Genomic DNA, 13758 nt, shown 5'->3' with positions numbered 1-13758 from the left:
CTTGTTGAATTCTGCTAGCCTGGCTGGCCAGACTCGTCCTCTGTTTCAGTCTGCACAGAGAAAGAGTCTGGTAACTCTCAGGTAGAAAGGCAGATGAGAGGTGGGACTAGCCAGCTCAAAAATAACCAATCAGAAATGCCGACTGTACCACGTGACATTGTAGTTTTTTAGCTGTAGAAAAAAAAAGGCATCTGGCAACGGCGCTAACATTTTTTTTTAGATGAAATGCTTTTAGCGCTTCTACTTGTTGCGGCTTTAAAGTTGTGTCCAAGTCGTTTAGGACAAAGGAAAGAGCCGCAGCGAACTCCGCTTCAGTCGCCACGTTTATGACAAACTCAGCGTTGTGGTGTGTGACGTACGCTGCTCAGTGCTGATTGGCTCAGTTAGAATTCTCAGGGGGTGGGGTTATTTGAATGAGGGAGTTCCCAGACCCTTTCTCTGTGAAGAAGTAAACAGAGGAGGAGTCTGGCATGCCAGGCTAGAGTTGTACACCACAGAAAATGCCAAAAGGGACAGTCTCAGAAGTTGATGGACATCAGCTTTTCACAAGATGAAGACAGTAAGAGAAATGAACTGACTTGTGCTTCCGTAGAGAAAGACCCATGTGATGCTTCATTTGCCGCAAGCCATGGTAGTCTGTGTAGATGAGGTCAAAGGGCAAAGGTCCTGTCAGGGGGCAGCTTCCTCTTCCAGGAGGGACACCTAGAAACCTGCACACAGGTCAAACGTCACTGAGCTTCAGAGAGCACCTGATATGCAAGTCAGAACCTTCACTCTGATGGAAACAAGCATGAAACCAGGCCTTTGCAGGAGACAGGGAGCAGTAGCAGCATCTGTAATATTTGTGTTTATCTATCTCGCTCCTGCTTTTCTTGACACATAAAAACATTTTAAAAGTGGCATAGATTGGTTCCAGAAATAAGTTAATAAATAATAAATGTGTGCAGGTGGATCAGATCAGGGGAAGGAAATTTAAAATCCAGCAGCAATGAGATATTCATGAGTTTAGAACAGTCGTGAGAGAGCCAGAATACAAAGCCGGGATGAAATGACATCATGAAGCGTGTCAGCGCTCTCAGCGAGACAGCAGAGTCACACAAGCCAGCACTGCCAGCGAACGTTTCCTCACAATGGGGAGTCACCCAGTTTGTCTGCATCACATGTTTAGACTCGCACACACAGAGTCCCATATTGGCTGAGCACTCACGGCACCTTTACATGTGAAGTTGGTGCTGTCAGAAAGACGGTTGTTTTTCTGAATTATTTTAGCAGGATCTGCCTTTGCTGTCGTACCAGCAGGCAGAATAAAATGCTTCTGATGTGCCAGAAGTGTCCTCTGTATGTGGTCTTCTTCTGTTTGATACAGTACTCTTTACAAGAATTAAAGTAGTAATTAGCCCTCCTTTGCAAATGTTTTAGCTCTGTGTGTTCTTGCATTTCTGTGTTGTAAAAGATTTAAATTTACTTGGTGCAGTCCAAAAAAAGATCACAGACAGATTCCCAGAAATAGCAGCTACAGTACGTAGAATCACCTTGTTTGCAATGTCTAGGCAAAACATGACCAATCAGGGTAAGGCTTTAGGAAACACAACCTTCATGTCATGGCAGACTTTTTATCTATGCTGACAAAATATTATTGGTTTTCTGGCTAAATGCTATCTGTTAGCACTCAATGAGTAATGAGAAATTAAATGAGAAATTAAAATCAATGGTACAATAAAATAGTATAACAAAAAAACTTGCAGGTTTACAAGCAAACACACAACTTACACAATGCTAAGAATGAGTGCAGGCAGAAGCATAAGCTTATAAGCCCAACCCCCCCAACCCTTTGAACTTAAACAAAATTTTAGAATAGCATACCAATTCCATAATTTTTACATCTTATTTGAAATGTATGGGAATATATTCAAATCCCCATTCTTGCTTTATAAAAAATAATGACCTTTAATATTTTATTCATTTTTTCATTGACTTGATTCATAATATTTAATCACATTTGATTTAAACATACCCTTAAACTTTACCATTGTTGAACAATCTTTTTGCTCATGGTCTAATTTATTCCACACATCAACCCCAACACAAGAAATACAAAGCTGTTTCATTTTAGTTCTTACTTTAGGCTTTCTAAACATTTTATACCCTCTGAGATCATAAACACTCTCTCTGATCTGGAACAGATACTGAATTTGTTTTGGCATCAAATTATTCATCACTTTATACATAAATTGTGCAGTTCTTAATGTAACTAATTCTCTTAACTTTAAAACGAGTAAAAAGTAAATGTGTATGCTCTCTACAAGCTGCTTTATTTACAAGTCAAATTACTCTCTTCTGAATTACAAACAAAGGCTTTAAGTGGGTTTCGTAGGTATTTCCCCACACTTCAACACAATACATGAAATAAGGCAGAATTAAAGAACAATACAAAAGATATAAAGCTTTTTCATCTAAAAATTCTTTAAATTTATAGAGAACTGCTAATGATTTAGATAACTTTGCTTTAATTGTGTCAATGTGCGGTTTCAAACTTAACTTTTTTCTATGGTTACGCCAAGAAATGTTATTTCATTCACTCTTTCAATTTCTGTATTATTTATTTTGAGATGTGTATCCACTGTAATTGCTCTATTAGTAAATATGATACATTTTGTTTTATTTAAATTTAAAGTTAATTTATTTAAGTTAAACCAACACTTTCATGCATTTAATTCTTTCTCAACCTTGTCCATTAATGTTATTAAATCTTTCCCAAAACTTAGAACATTAGTATCATCTGCAAATAATATGAAATGCAATGTTTTAGAAACTAAACATATGTCATTAATATAAAGAATAAACAACAAGGGACCTAACACTGACCCCTGTGGGATACCGGTGGTCACTGTCAGTAGCTGTGAATCAGTGTTGTTAATGTGGACATATTGGAGTCTGTTCTCTAAATAACTCTTAATCCAGTCATAGACAACACCCTTGATGCCATATCTACACCATTTTTTTTTAATTAATAAGTCATGATTGACAGTATCAAAAGCTTTGGTCAGGTCTAAGAACACCCCAACAGCATATTGTTTGTTGTCAGTTGCATCAGATATTTTCTCCACTAGATCAACAATTGCCAGAGAAGTTGTCCGATCACGTCTAAAACCATATTGCTGTTCAGAAAGAATATCATGATGCTCAATAAAGTCATACAATCTTTTATGAAATATTGTTTCTAGTATTTTGGAGAACTGAGATAAATAGAAATTGGTCTATAATTAGAAAAGTCATGTTTGTCTCCAGCCTTATAGATAGGAATGACTTTTGCAACCTTCATCCTTTCAGGAAATCTTCCTGATTGGAGAGACTGGTTACAAATATGTGTAAGTGGTTTGGCTATAATCTCAATGATTTCTTTTACAACAGACATATCAAATCCATGTGAATCTGCTGACTTCTTACTTTTAAATTTTTTAACAACTGTTATAACTTCATTTTCATGTGTGCCTTGAATAAATATGGTTCTATCTAAATTTGTTACTTTACTCAGCATCAACATCTAATTTAGTTTTTGATATATCCTTTGCCAAATTTGGCCCAATTTCAGTAAAATACTTTTTGAATTCATTAGCTATTTCTTTAGACTGATAAATTTCTTGATTGTCTTTTGTTAGAAAAATATTTGGAAGCCTATTGGTGCCACTACCCTTTTTTATTACATCATTTAATATGTGCCACGTATTTTTAATGTTAGATTTATTTCCTTCCAACAATTTGCTATAATAATTTCTTTTACTAGATCTCATAATACTTATTAATTTATTCTTGTATATCTTGTAATTCCGTTCTGCTTCCTCCGTTCTTTTCTTTAAAAAGTCTTTATACAGCTATTTTTTTCTGCAAGCCTTCTGAATCCCCTTAGTTATGCACGGCTTTTTAGCATATTTATTCTTATCCACCTTATAAATCAATGGACAGTTTTTTTCATAAAGAGAAGTTGCAATATTAAACTTTTTTTTCCATAAGCCATATTAACATCTTCCACATAAACCTCCTCCCAATTTTGTTCCATTAAGTCGGTTTTAAATGAATTTACTGCTTCTTGACTTTTTAGCCTTGTAACAACCACAGATTCACTTTGAGTAGTTACAGTTGTCCTTTGTACAACTGTGAAAACCGGTAAATGATCAGACATATCGGTAATTACAAGACCACTTAACACATCATTTTCAAGAAAATTTGTAAAAATATTGTCGATCAGTGTCACACTAGTTCTTGTAATTCGAGTTGGCCGAGTTATTAGTGGATACAGTCCCAGACTAAACATAGAATTAATCAAATCTGTATTTGCATTTTGCATTTGAGGACTCAACAGGTCAATGTTAAAATCCCCACAGACAAAACACAGTTTTCTATTGATTATATCATCATACATATCAACTATTTTTTCTTTAAACATTTCAACACAAGATCCTGGTTTCCTATGCATACAACAGACTAACACATTCTTAGACTTCTCCATTTGTATTTCCACAGATACACACTCCATAATGTTATCCATAACTAATGTCATATCACCCACCAATCTACTTTGAAAGTTTTTATCAATATACAAAGCCACACCCCCACCTTTTTTGCAATCTCTACTTGTGGAAAACATATTATATCCTTCAATTTGAAACATAGACATCCTCCCTTCCTGGAGCCATGTCTCAGAGATTGCTATTACAGTAAATTGATGATTTGATTGCTTCAAACATTGCATAATCTTCACAAAATTTGAATTCAGACTTCTACAATTGAAATGTATAACAGATAATTTACCTTTTATAGTGACAATATGTTCAAACTGGTCTTCAGTATAGTATTCACAATGATTTTGTACTCTAGTGTAAAAATTGTTATCTGGATCAATGTCGTCCTGCATATCCTGTAGTTTATATTCTGTGTAGCCAAACCTTTGCAATTGTAATTTTTCATAACTTGAATTACCAGTTTCTGTTCTTACTGTATTGAGAGTTGAATAATCCAGATTCTTCATATATCTTCTTGTTGTATCATTGATTGATTGATTGAAATCTTTATTTTGAACACAAAAAAAAGTACAACAACGTAGAATTCAAAGAGACAAATAATTACCTCAAAACAAACAGAAAAAGAAAACGAGCAGTCACAACTAATAACCTTCATGTTCAAAAAGGAGCAGGAAGAAGCATAAGCTTATCATCCATGCGTGTAGTTGGTTGTCTTCATCTTGTTCATCCTTGGTGATCCACAGCAGACGTATGTCATTTGTATTGATCAAGTTCTTTAATATCTTTGATGACCATCACTTTTGCCTGCTCCGGGGGACCATTTAGCTTTATCAGTACTTTGCAGTTTCTTGTCCAAGTGTCATGGATCTTCTTTTCTTTTCTCAGGATCCTTGCTTGCCTTGCGATTTCTGAGTTTCTTTTCGTAAGATGCTCATTCACATATACACTTGTACCCTTTATTTTTTTTGCATTCCTCAGCACCTCCATTTTCCATTTTCTACTGGCAAGCCTGATCACAATGGTTGATGTTTTACTATGCTATTGAGCCAATGAGTGACAAGCCACAATGTCTATACTGGATACTGCAATATCTTTGCTGTTGAAAAATTTGATCACCTGATCCTCAAGTGAAGGAGAACCTGGAGAATGAGTAGCAGTGATTTCAATGTATTTTCCCCTGTCACAGGCTGCGGCCTGTGCATAGGTACGGTGTATCTCCAGCCCTGATATCAAGAGATCATCCAGCCTTGAATGTTGCTCCAACTCGTCAACCCTCCGTTCAAGCAGTTCAATTTTTTTGTCCTTTTCTTGTATTAAAGCCTTAAGTTGCTTGACTTCTTTCAATACCTCCTGTAGGCCGCTCTGCTGTTTTGCCACTTAAGTTATCTAATGTGACATGAAATTCAAGGACTTTTTTATCTCCTCCATATCTTGGACCAGATTCTCCATAGACATCATTGTTCCAAACAGTTTCCTTGGATGGTTAATGACTTTATGGTGTTGTCAGATCCCCAGCTGGTTGAAACGTGCCGAAAAAAAGTCCAACACTTCATGTGTCGAAAAAATGTTCAATACTTCATCTAGCTCAAAAACGGTTTAAGCCAAAGGTTTCTAATTACTTAAGCCACAAAAAGCAAGCTTAGAAAAGGTGGATGTTATCTTATTTTGCTGATATTCTTATATTAGTAGAGCCCAGCAATCTCACCACACCTACTTGGCAGCCATCTTGTTTTCCCTGAGTGAACTAGCTAAGAGTATGTGTCATTAATAAATCACAACTACTAAGGCCTGGAATATACACGCTTTATAACCTCATGTTGGCACAGGCAGCAGCAAGGGGGCATTTTGGTCAGAATTTCTTAAAGGCAACAAGGTGTGGCAATAATAGCTGTTCCACCCTCATCCACTAGGGGGCCGGCACCAAAAATAGAGCAAGTTCCCATTGACTCCAATGTTAAAAATGCTAATTTCACAGCAGAAATAAGCGTGTTTCCAGCTGGTTCAAACATACATTTTAAGTTTACATTCATGACAACTCTGAGGGGGTGAGTTTTCTTTGTAACTCTTCTGTTTAAGTGTAACTAAGTGCTTAAAATTCTGAATAATTAATGAGCATCAGAGCCACATTAGAGCCAGAGCTAGCACTGGGGAAGGCTTCAGCCTTACGTTAAAGTTAGAATATGGAATATTTTAATAAAAAGCTGTATTTAAAAAAAATAATATCTCCACGGGGCATTTAAAGGTATGCAGAATGAATGTATAGGTTCTCCTTTAAAGAGGCAATGTGTCATTTTTACCATTCATTTCTGCAAATATCCATCAAAATGTTGTTGGAAATGAATAAGATGATGGCCAATTATTGAAAAATATAGGCAGCTTTGTAACCATAAAAATCAGGTCTAAAATGCATGGGAGTGGGTCCAAGTCTCTGAATGCCATATTAGATGCCATGTTTCCATCTATGGGAGCCCATGAGGCCAAAATGCCTTTACTGATTTGTAATAAGTGATTACAAAACCTTCTCCATTCTTAAAAGTTGGTTTTATTTTACACATTTACCTCTTTACTTGTTGCCAGTGATCAAAGGGAGTTTGATGTAATTGTCATTTTTCTGAAGTTTGCACTCCCCAGGGTATTTTTTTTTTTACCCTCATGGGCATACATTGGTAAGGTCTTACTCTAACACAAAAATAAAGCTTGCTTGCAACAATTTAGGAATCTACTTCCCTCTATTGCCAGGAAGATGTCTGTGATGTGTGATGATCGCCAAGAAAAATACATACATTATATTATGAATACATACATGTGTGTGTGTGTGTATATATATATATATATATATATATATATTAGAGGTGGGAAAAATGATCGTTTCTAAGATGCATCGCGATTCAGCCGTGCACGATTCCGCATCGATGCAGCAACGTGACATAATGAGATTCTCTCCCTATGTCTATGTCGGGGGTCGGCAACCGCGGCTCTGGAGCCGCATGCGACTCTTCCATCCATCTGATGCGGCTCTCTGTGCTTATAAAATAATGAATGGATATTTAAATAAAATGCTTTATATTTTACTGCATTAATTTTACATCTGTATGCCAATTCTAAACGTAAAGATTGTCTGCGTAAACCTGAACAGCTCCAACCCGGTCTTACTGTGAGACCGGGTTGACGCGTCACGCTTGTGCGTAATCATAAAGGCGCTTTCTGAGCTGACGAGGACGTGAGATTCTGGGATTCTCCTCAGCTCCTGGATGTGTCGCCACATTGGAGACAGGAACAAGCGCTATTCAGCCAAAGTTTCATAATCAGGGAACATTTTCTAAGTGACAAGTCTCGCTTCAGTCGGAGGAATCTTCCTGCGCTCTGGTTCTGCGACATGCTCCAAGCCCCTCTCCACAACTTCAGCTCGCTGTGCGCCATACGTACGCGCTGACAGCGAGCTGCGCTGAGCTCAGTGTCAAGCTCAGATGGGAATCATTTCTTAAGTGATTAGCTACATCTGCGCGAAACGAATAAAGTGTCAGTTCGTCTGCATGCGTCGGGGTAGTTCTTTCTATTCTTTCTCCGTCAAAATAAACGGTCAAATACGGGAACTGTCCGGTCAACACAACACAAGCCCTGCTTTGAACTGTTCTGTTTTCTTGTGAAAATTGTTGCAAAGAGATATAATTTAACTTGATTAACACCAGAGCCAGGCACGGTGCCGTTATCTCCGTCACTGTAAATGAGGGAAAAACAAATTGATCGGATGCTTTTCTGACCTTCCCCACCTACAAAGTTTAATTACAACAATCAAACGTGACGGAGCCTGGATTTGTATTCTGAACAGTCTAAACATGTTTTAAAAAGAAACGTATGACAAAAGTGGCACCTGCTCAGTAAAGCCACCAACAGGGTGAATAATATCAAAATATTGTAGGCAGAGACGGGCTACAACTTCTGGATCCACTTTATATAAATCGTTTATTGATTATCGTCTTATGAAAGATAACTTTGATGTACACGAGCGACCGGTACTGGCTGCTGTCACCTGTTGTGAGCCAACACATTAGCGCTCTGCTGTCTGAGGGTAGGCCCCGCCCACAACGCCGCGGCTGCTGCGGTGTTTTATTTACTGTGGGAAACGGGTAATAATGGCTCTTTGATGGGAACAGGTTGCCGACTCCTGGTCTATGTCTATGCAGGATGTAACGTGAGGAAATATGGGTTTTCTGTCACAATGGTGGTGTTGGACGCAGCTGGGTCAAAGCTGGGTCATTGAGAACTTTCACCCACAGATTAAGACCTGAACGCCAGCGAGTCTGGGAGGAAACCATAACATCAGCCACCTGCAGTCTACCAGAAGATGTGTTTCCATGAGTTGTACCCAGACCAAGTCAAAACATAAAGTTTAAACTTCTTTTTCTCGATTTTAATGTTAGAATAACCATTATCATTTTGCTCATTATAAATGTGTTTAATCAAATGAATGGTTCTTATGCTTTTGGGTAATTATAATGGATTAATGAACCCATTCTTAAATAGTGTTGAGAATGTTTGTTACTGACCTTCACACACACTCAAGCACACAAACATTCACACACACCCACACACATCTGCTCACAGTAAACTCCAGACACATTTGATGACGCACACGTTTGCTTTGAGAAGAGAAAGGTTTTTGGTAAGTTTCAGTCTTATGATTTGAGTTCGTGCTTGACAACGAAAGAGAGTGGACCTGAAAACCAAAGGGGGGGCAGAGCCTGTTGGCTCGTTCTTCCCCCCTTTCACGCTGTTTCTGCCAAGCCAGGCAGAATAGCTGAATCGCGACTTCTAACGCAGACCCATTGCCGAGTCTTTTGATTTCTGAGTGAATTAACTTAAGAAAGCGCGTCGACAAAACGCTTTACCATCAACGTGTACCGAGGGCAACTCTGGACCGGTTCCGTTCGACACCTACGTCTTCCCTGTCAGCCGTTGAGTGTCATCTGGATGAACCACAACATCCTCCACGGCCCGGATCCGAAAGAGGGTCCACAAGAGTTCGGTGAGACAGAACACGGTGTTTAGCGTTTGGATGCATCTTTTCCAACTAAACCTAAGTTTATTCAAACCATCACTTTTCACTCAGACACCTGTTTCTTCCTGAAGCAAAATCACCTCATGTTCAATTCTCACCACACTTTGCACCCACACGCATCCATAATCACATCATATCACTCTCACAACTCACAACATTATCAATCTTCATAAATTCACCAGAAGGTCTATTTGAGCAAGAACAGCATATCAACTGTTAAAGATTGTCCCACAAAGTTGCAAATGTTGATTGTTATTTCCTGTTTGTCAATTTTCAAAATCATTAGTTTAATTTGAAGAATTAAAACTTTTAATCGTCAAACTGGTTTCCTCATTGAACTGAAACACAGACACTCAGATATTATCGGCAGTTTATCGATGAAAACAACCTTTGAGTCTTCTTAACAATAAAACTGAGTAAAGACAGTTTCTCCTTACAATATGACCAGCCAGCCAGTTTTACAATATGGCTGGCCAACCAAGTTTTTCTTTACAAGGACAATAACGTTTTGAGGTTTTATACTTCTGGGGGCAGAGTTGCAATGACATGCGCACTGCATTGCCCTAGCGCCAATTTAAAACAGAACAGGCGGACAGGGATACAGGGCCAACATGACCAGTAATCAAAGATGTACCCGTTACATTTAAATCAGATGTCTGGGCTAATTTCGGTTTTGGGATCCTGGATGTGAAAGAATCACTTAACACAGTATTTGTTTACTATTTTTAAGTTCAGTAATATTCTATCTTAAAGCTGCTCTACCGAAAACATTATTTCTTATATTATTTAAGTAATTATAGGCAGCACACTTTAAACATTATTGCTCACTATAGTGAATAGATGAATGTTCTGTTTTTCAGGGATTTCTAAATCAAAAAGAAATTGAAAACTATTCTACTGCTTTTATTAAGTAATGAAAATTTTTGTGTGAAGAATCGTGATGCATTTCAGACTCAAATCGAATTGTTAGGCAGATAATCGGAATCGGATCGAATCGTGAGGCAGGTAGAGATGCACACCACTAATATATATATATGTATATATATATATATATATATATATATATATATATATATATGTATATATATATATATATATATATATATATATATATATACATATATATATGTATATATGTATATATATATATATATATATATATATATATATATATATATATATATACATACATACATATATATATATATACACACACACACACGCACACACATATATGTATGTATGTATACATATATTACCATATATTACCTAACGCATATTAGGGTTGGGGGGGGGGGGACATTTTGTTAAAGAACAGTTGTAATCTTGTAATTTTTTGTTGAATATTACATAAAAGTATTAGCTAATGTTTACTTCAGCCGTGGATCATTTTTTTGAGTGTAGACACCTTAAATCTTGATCATCACCGACATCTTCCAGGCTTGACTTCCTTCCTCATGTCCGCTGGTCCCAAACCACTGAGAGATGAATCAAAAGCCGGGTCTTTATTCTAGCTCCATAAATCTACCCTGAAACAAGAATAAAGCTCTAGAAATATCTGTTCTGTGTCTGTCTGCATCATTTACTGCTGTGTTTATAGCAAACTGCAAATTGCTTTTGTCTGGTAGGAAGTGAGAAAGCAGTGTGCAACTCTCATCAAGTCTACAGCAACAAAGGCACAAATAAGTGTTTGTAAATATTGTCTTGGCCTACTGTTTCATACTTTCATTGTTTCAAGACATTAGATTGATTATCTTGTTCTAGATTTTTGGACTGTGGGTTTTTGTTCAGAGCCTTAGGGACTGGGAGTGTGACCTTCATGCTTTTCCCCCAAAGAAAACAATCTCAAATGGAAGTTTGATTACCCCGAGACGAGCAGGTAAATGTTCACAGAGCACAGCTACAGAAGTGGAGCAGAAAAGAGTGCTAAAAACTTGTTAAAGGCAGTTTTTCTAGCACACACTGGCACCGTCAGTATCCACAATGGGAGCTTTCAGTGGTAACTATGGTTACCACTGAAAAAGTAATCTGAATACTTGTTAGGTCTATAAAAAGTAATGGAGCTAATTTACAGAGTTCTTGATTTTAAAAGTTACTAAGTTATTTTATCTGTTACATTCGGCTGCTCATCAGCAGGTCTACTGAGATTATTAAACACAACATTGGTCCTGTTAGGAGGATGAAAACATCTTCCTGGTGTTGGAGGAAACTGGTCAGACTGGTTCTAGGTGGTAGAAAGACATCAGCATCCCAGATAACCACTGGTTCTGACCAAAGTCTGCAGAACAGCATCTCAGAACCACAATATCTGCTACAGATGAACTTCAGCAGCAGAAGACCACACCAGGTGTCACATATGGCAGCTACGAGCACAAAACTATAGCTGGGTATCTGCAGGTTTAAGGGAGCAGAATTTAAGGCTTTTTAAGACCTTTTTTAAGGCCACTTTGACCAAATTGAAGCTATTTTGAAAATTAAATTTAAGCTATAATTTCCAGCTATTGCCTGGAACCGGTGCTAACCACGTCGCGAACGTGGGATTAGCCATCCAGTTACCATTAAACTTGCACTTCCCCGTGGCGCAAGCTCCCACTAGCTTAATCAGCTAATGTGCTCATTAAAAACAGCCCCCTTTCATAACTAACTGAATGTGTACAGTTCCACTTATGCCAATATCATATAAAAAGCTGAACACTGACTAGAAATTCACGAAAATGTTATAGAAATAAAAGAATCTTGTTTATTGGGTTTTTGGTCATTTAAGACCTTTGGAAATCGTATTTAAGGATTATTTGTCATTTTTAAGGATTTTTAGGGCCTTAAATTTTGAAAAGCTAATTTAAGACTTTAAGACTTTTTAAGGCCCCACGGATACCCTGTATAGGATGAGCAGATCTGGACCAAAAGAGACTGAAAAAACTTTACAGTCAGGATTTCAGTTGCAACATTCAGATGGTCAGTTCAGAATCTGGTGTCACCACCAAGAAAGCATGGGTCCATCCCGCCTTGCATCATAGCTTCAGGCTGCTGCTGATGTAATGCTAGTGGTGGGAGACGTTCTTGTCCCACTCTGGAACCTTTAGTACCACCTGAGCCTTTTCTAACCAGTACAGTCTACCATGTCCATCCCTTTAACGACCACATAGACTTATCTTCTGATGCTACTTCCAGCAGGATCGTGCACAATGTTACAAAGCTCAGATCATCTCTACCTGGTTTCTAGAACATGATCATGAGTTCACTGGAATCCAACGACCCCCACAATCACCAGATGTCAGTTCTGTCCAGAACCTTTAGGATGTGGTAGAACTGGAGATTCTCATCAATGATGGAACGGTGCAATGATGTCACGGTGATATGGACCAGAACCTCTGAGGGAGGTTTCCAACTGTTTGTTGCATCTGTGACTATAAATAATTGGAGCTTGAGGACAGATTAATCAGTTGTTTCTGAAGTTTTCAGTCTTCACTTTGTGGACGCTGTTTCGCTCTGATATGCAAATCCATGACCTTTCATTCCCTCTTTAAATCTTTGGCTCGGGAGCAAAGCAACATCCACACATAAATACCTGCACAACAAGAGCCTATTGATCTTTCCTCGGATGGTGAATGTATCTAGTCAGCACAGCAGCCTTTGGAAAGACAAGAATAAATGTTTTCTGGCTGCTTCTCTTACAGCAGATGGGATAATGAGCAGAAGTCTAAGCCAGCTATGGCTTAAAGCAGTGGTTTCATCAGTCAGAAGGTACACACCCAGGCTATTTAACGCTTACACAAACAAAGTTGTTGGGTTTTCACCAGTAAAACTGCTTTTTGGCTGTAGGGGAATCCTCACCTCAGTAAGACCCTAATTTCCTCAACAATAGGGAGCCTAAGCTACGCCCATCTACTTCCGGACCATGGGTCCCTGGAAGAACGCAAAAATTAATGCAAGTCAATGGGGCTAAAAATGCTATTTTCTGATTCCACTTGTTTTGTGCCATGGATTTCACAAATGATGTCCGTGGATTTTAAAGACACATTTCGATACCAAGAGCGTGCTTATTTTCGAACAGGAGAAATGTTATTTTAGGTTTTGTGTCAAAATAAGTCTGGCTGGGAGCTTTCTACAGCTGAATGAAGATAAGTCTGAGATCCTCATCTGTGCCCCAGACAAGCTGGTTCCCAAAGTCAGAGACTC

At 38.1% G+C, this 13758-nt stretch overlaps 1 protein-coding gene across 1 annotated transcript in view; it reads right to left on the bottom strand.

Moving 5' to 3' along the window:
* Nucleotides 1-13758, bottom strand: part of LOC107376702 (alpha-1,6-mannosylglycoprotein 6-beta-N-acetylglucosaminyltransferase B) — a 154357-nt gene that overhangs the window by 39074 nt on the left and 101525 nt on the right. The window contains exon 9 of the mRNA XM_015945961.3: nt 579-710. Within this exon, the coding sequence (XP_015801447.3) occupies nt 579-710 (132 nt within the window). The remainder of the gene's footprint in view (nt 1-578; nt 711-13758) is intronic.

Source organism: Nothobranchius furzeri, chromosome 12 (assembly GCF_043380555.1).
Source record: "Nothobranchius furzeri strain GRZ-AD chromosome 12, NfurGRZ-RIMD1, whole genome shotgun sequence".
NCBI classification, from domain to species: domain Eukaryota; kingdom Metazoa; phylum Chordata; class Actinopteri; order Cyprinodontiformes; family Nothobranchiidae; genus Nothobranchius; species Nothobranchius furzeri.
Note: the sequence above shows the minus strand (reverse complement) of the source record. Positions and strands in the feature narration are given on the sequence as shown.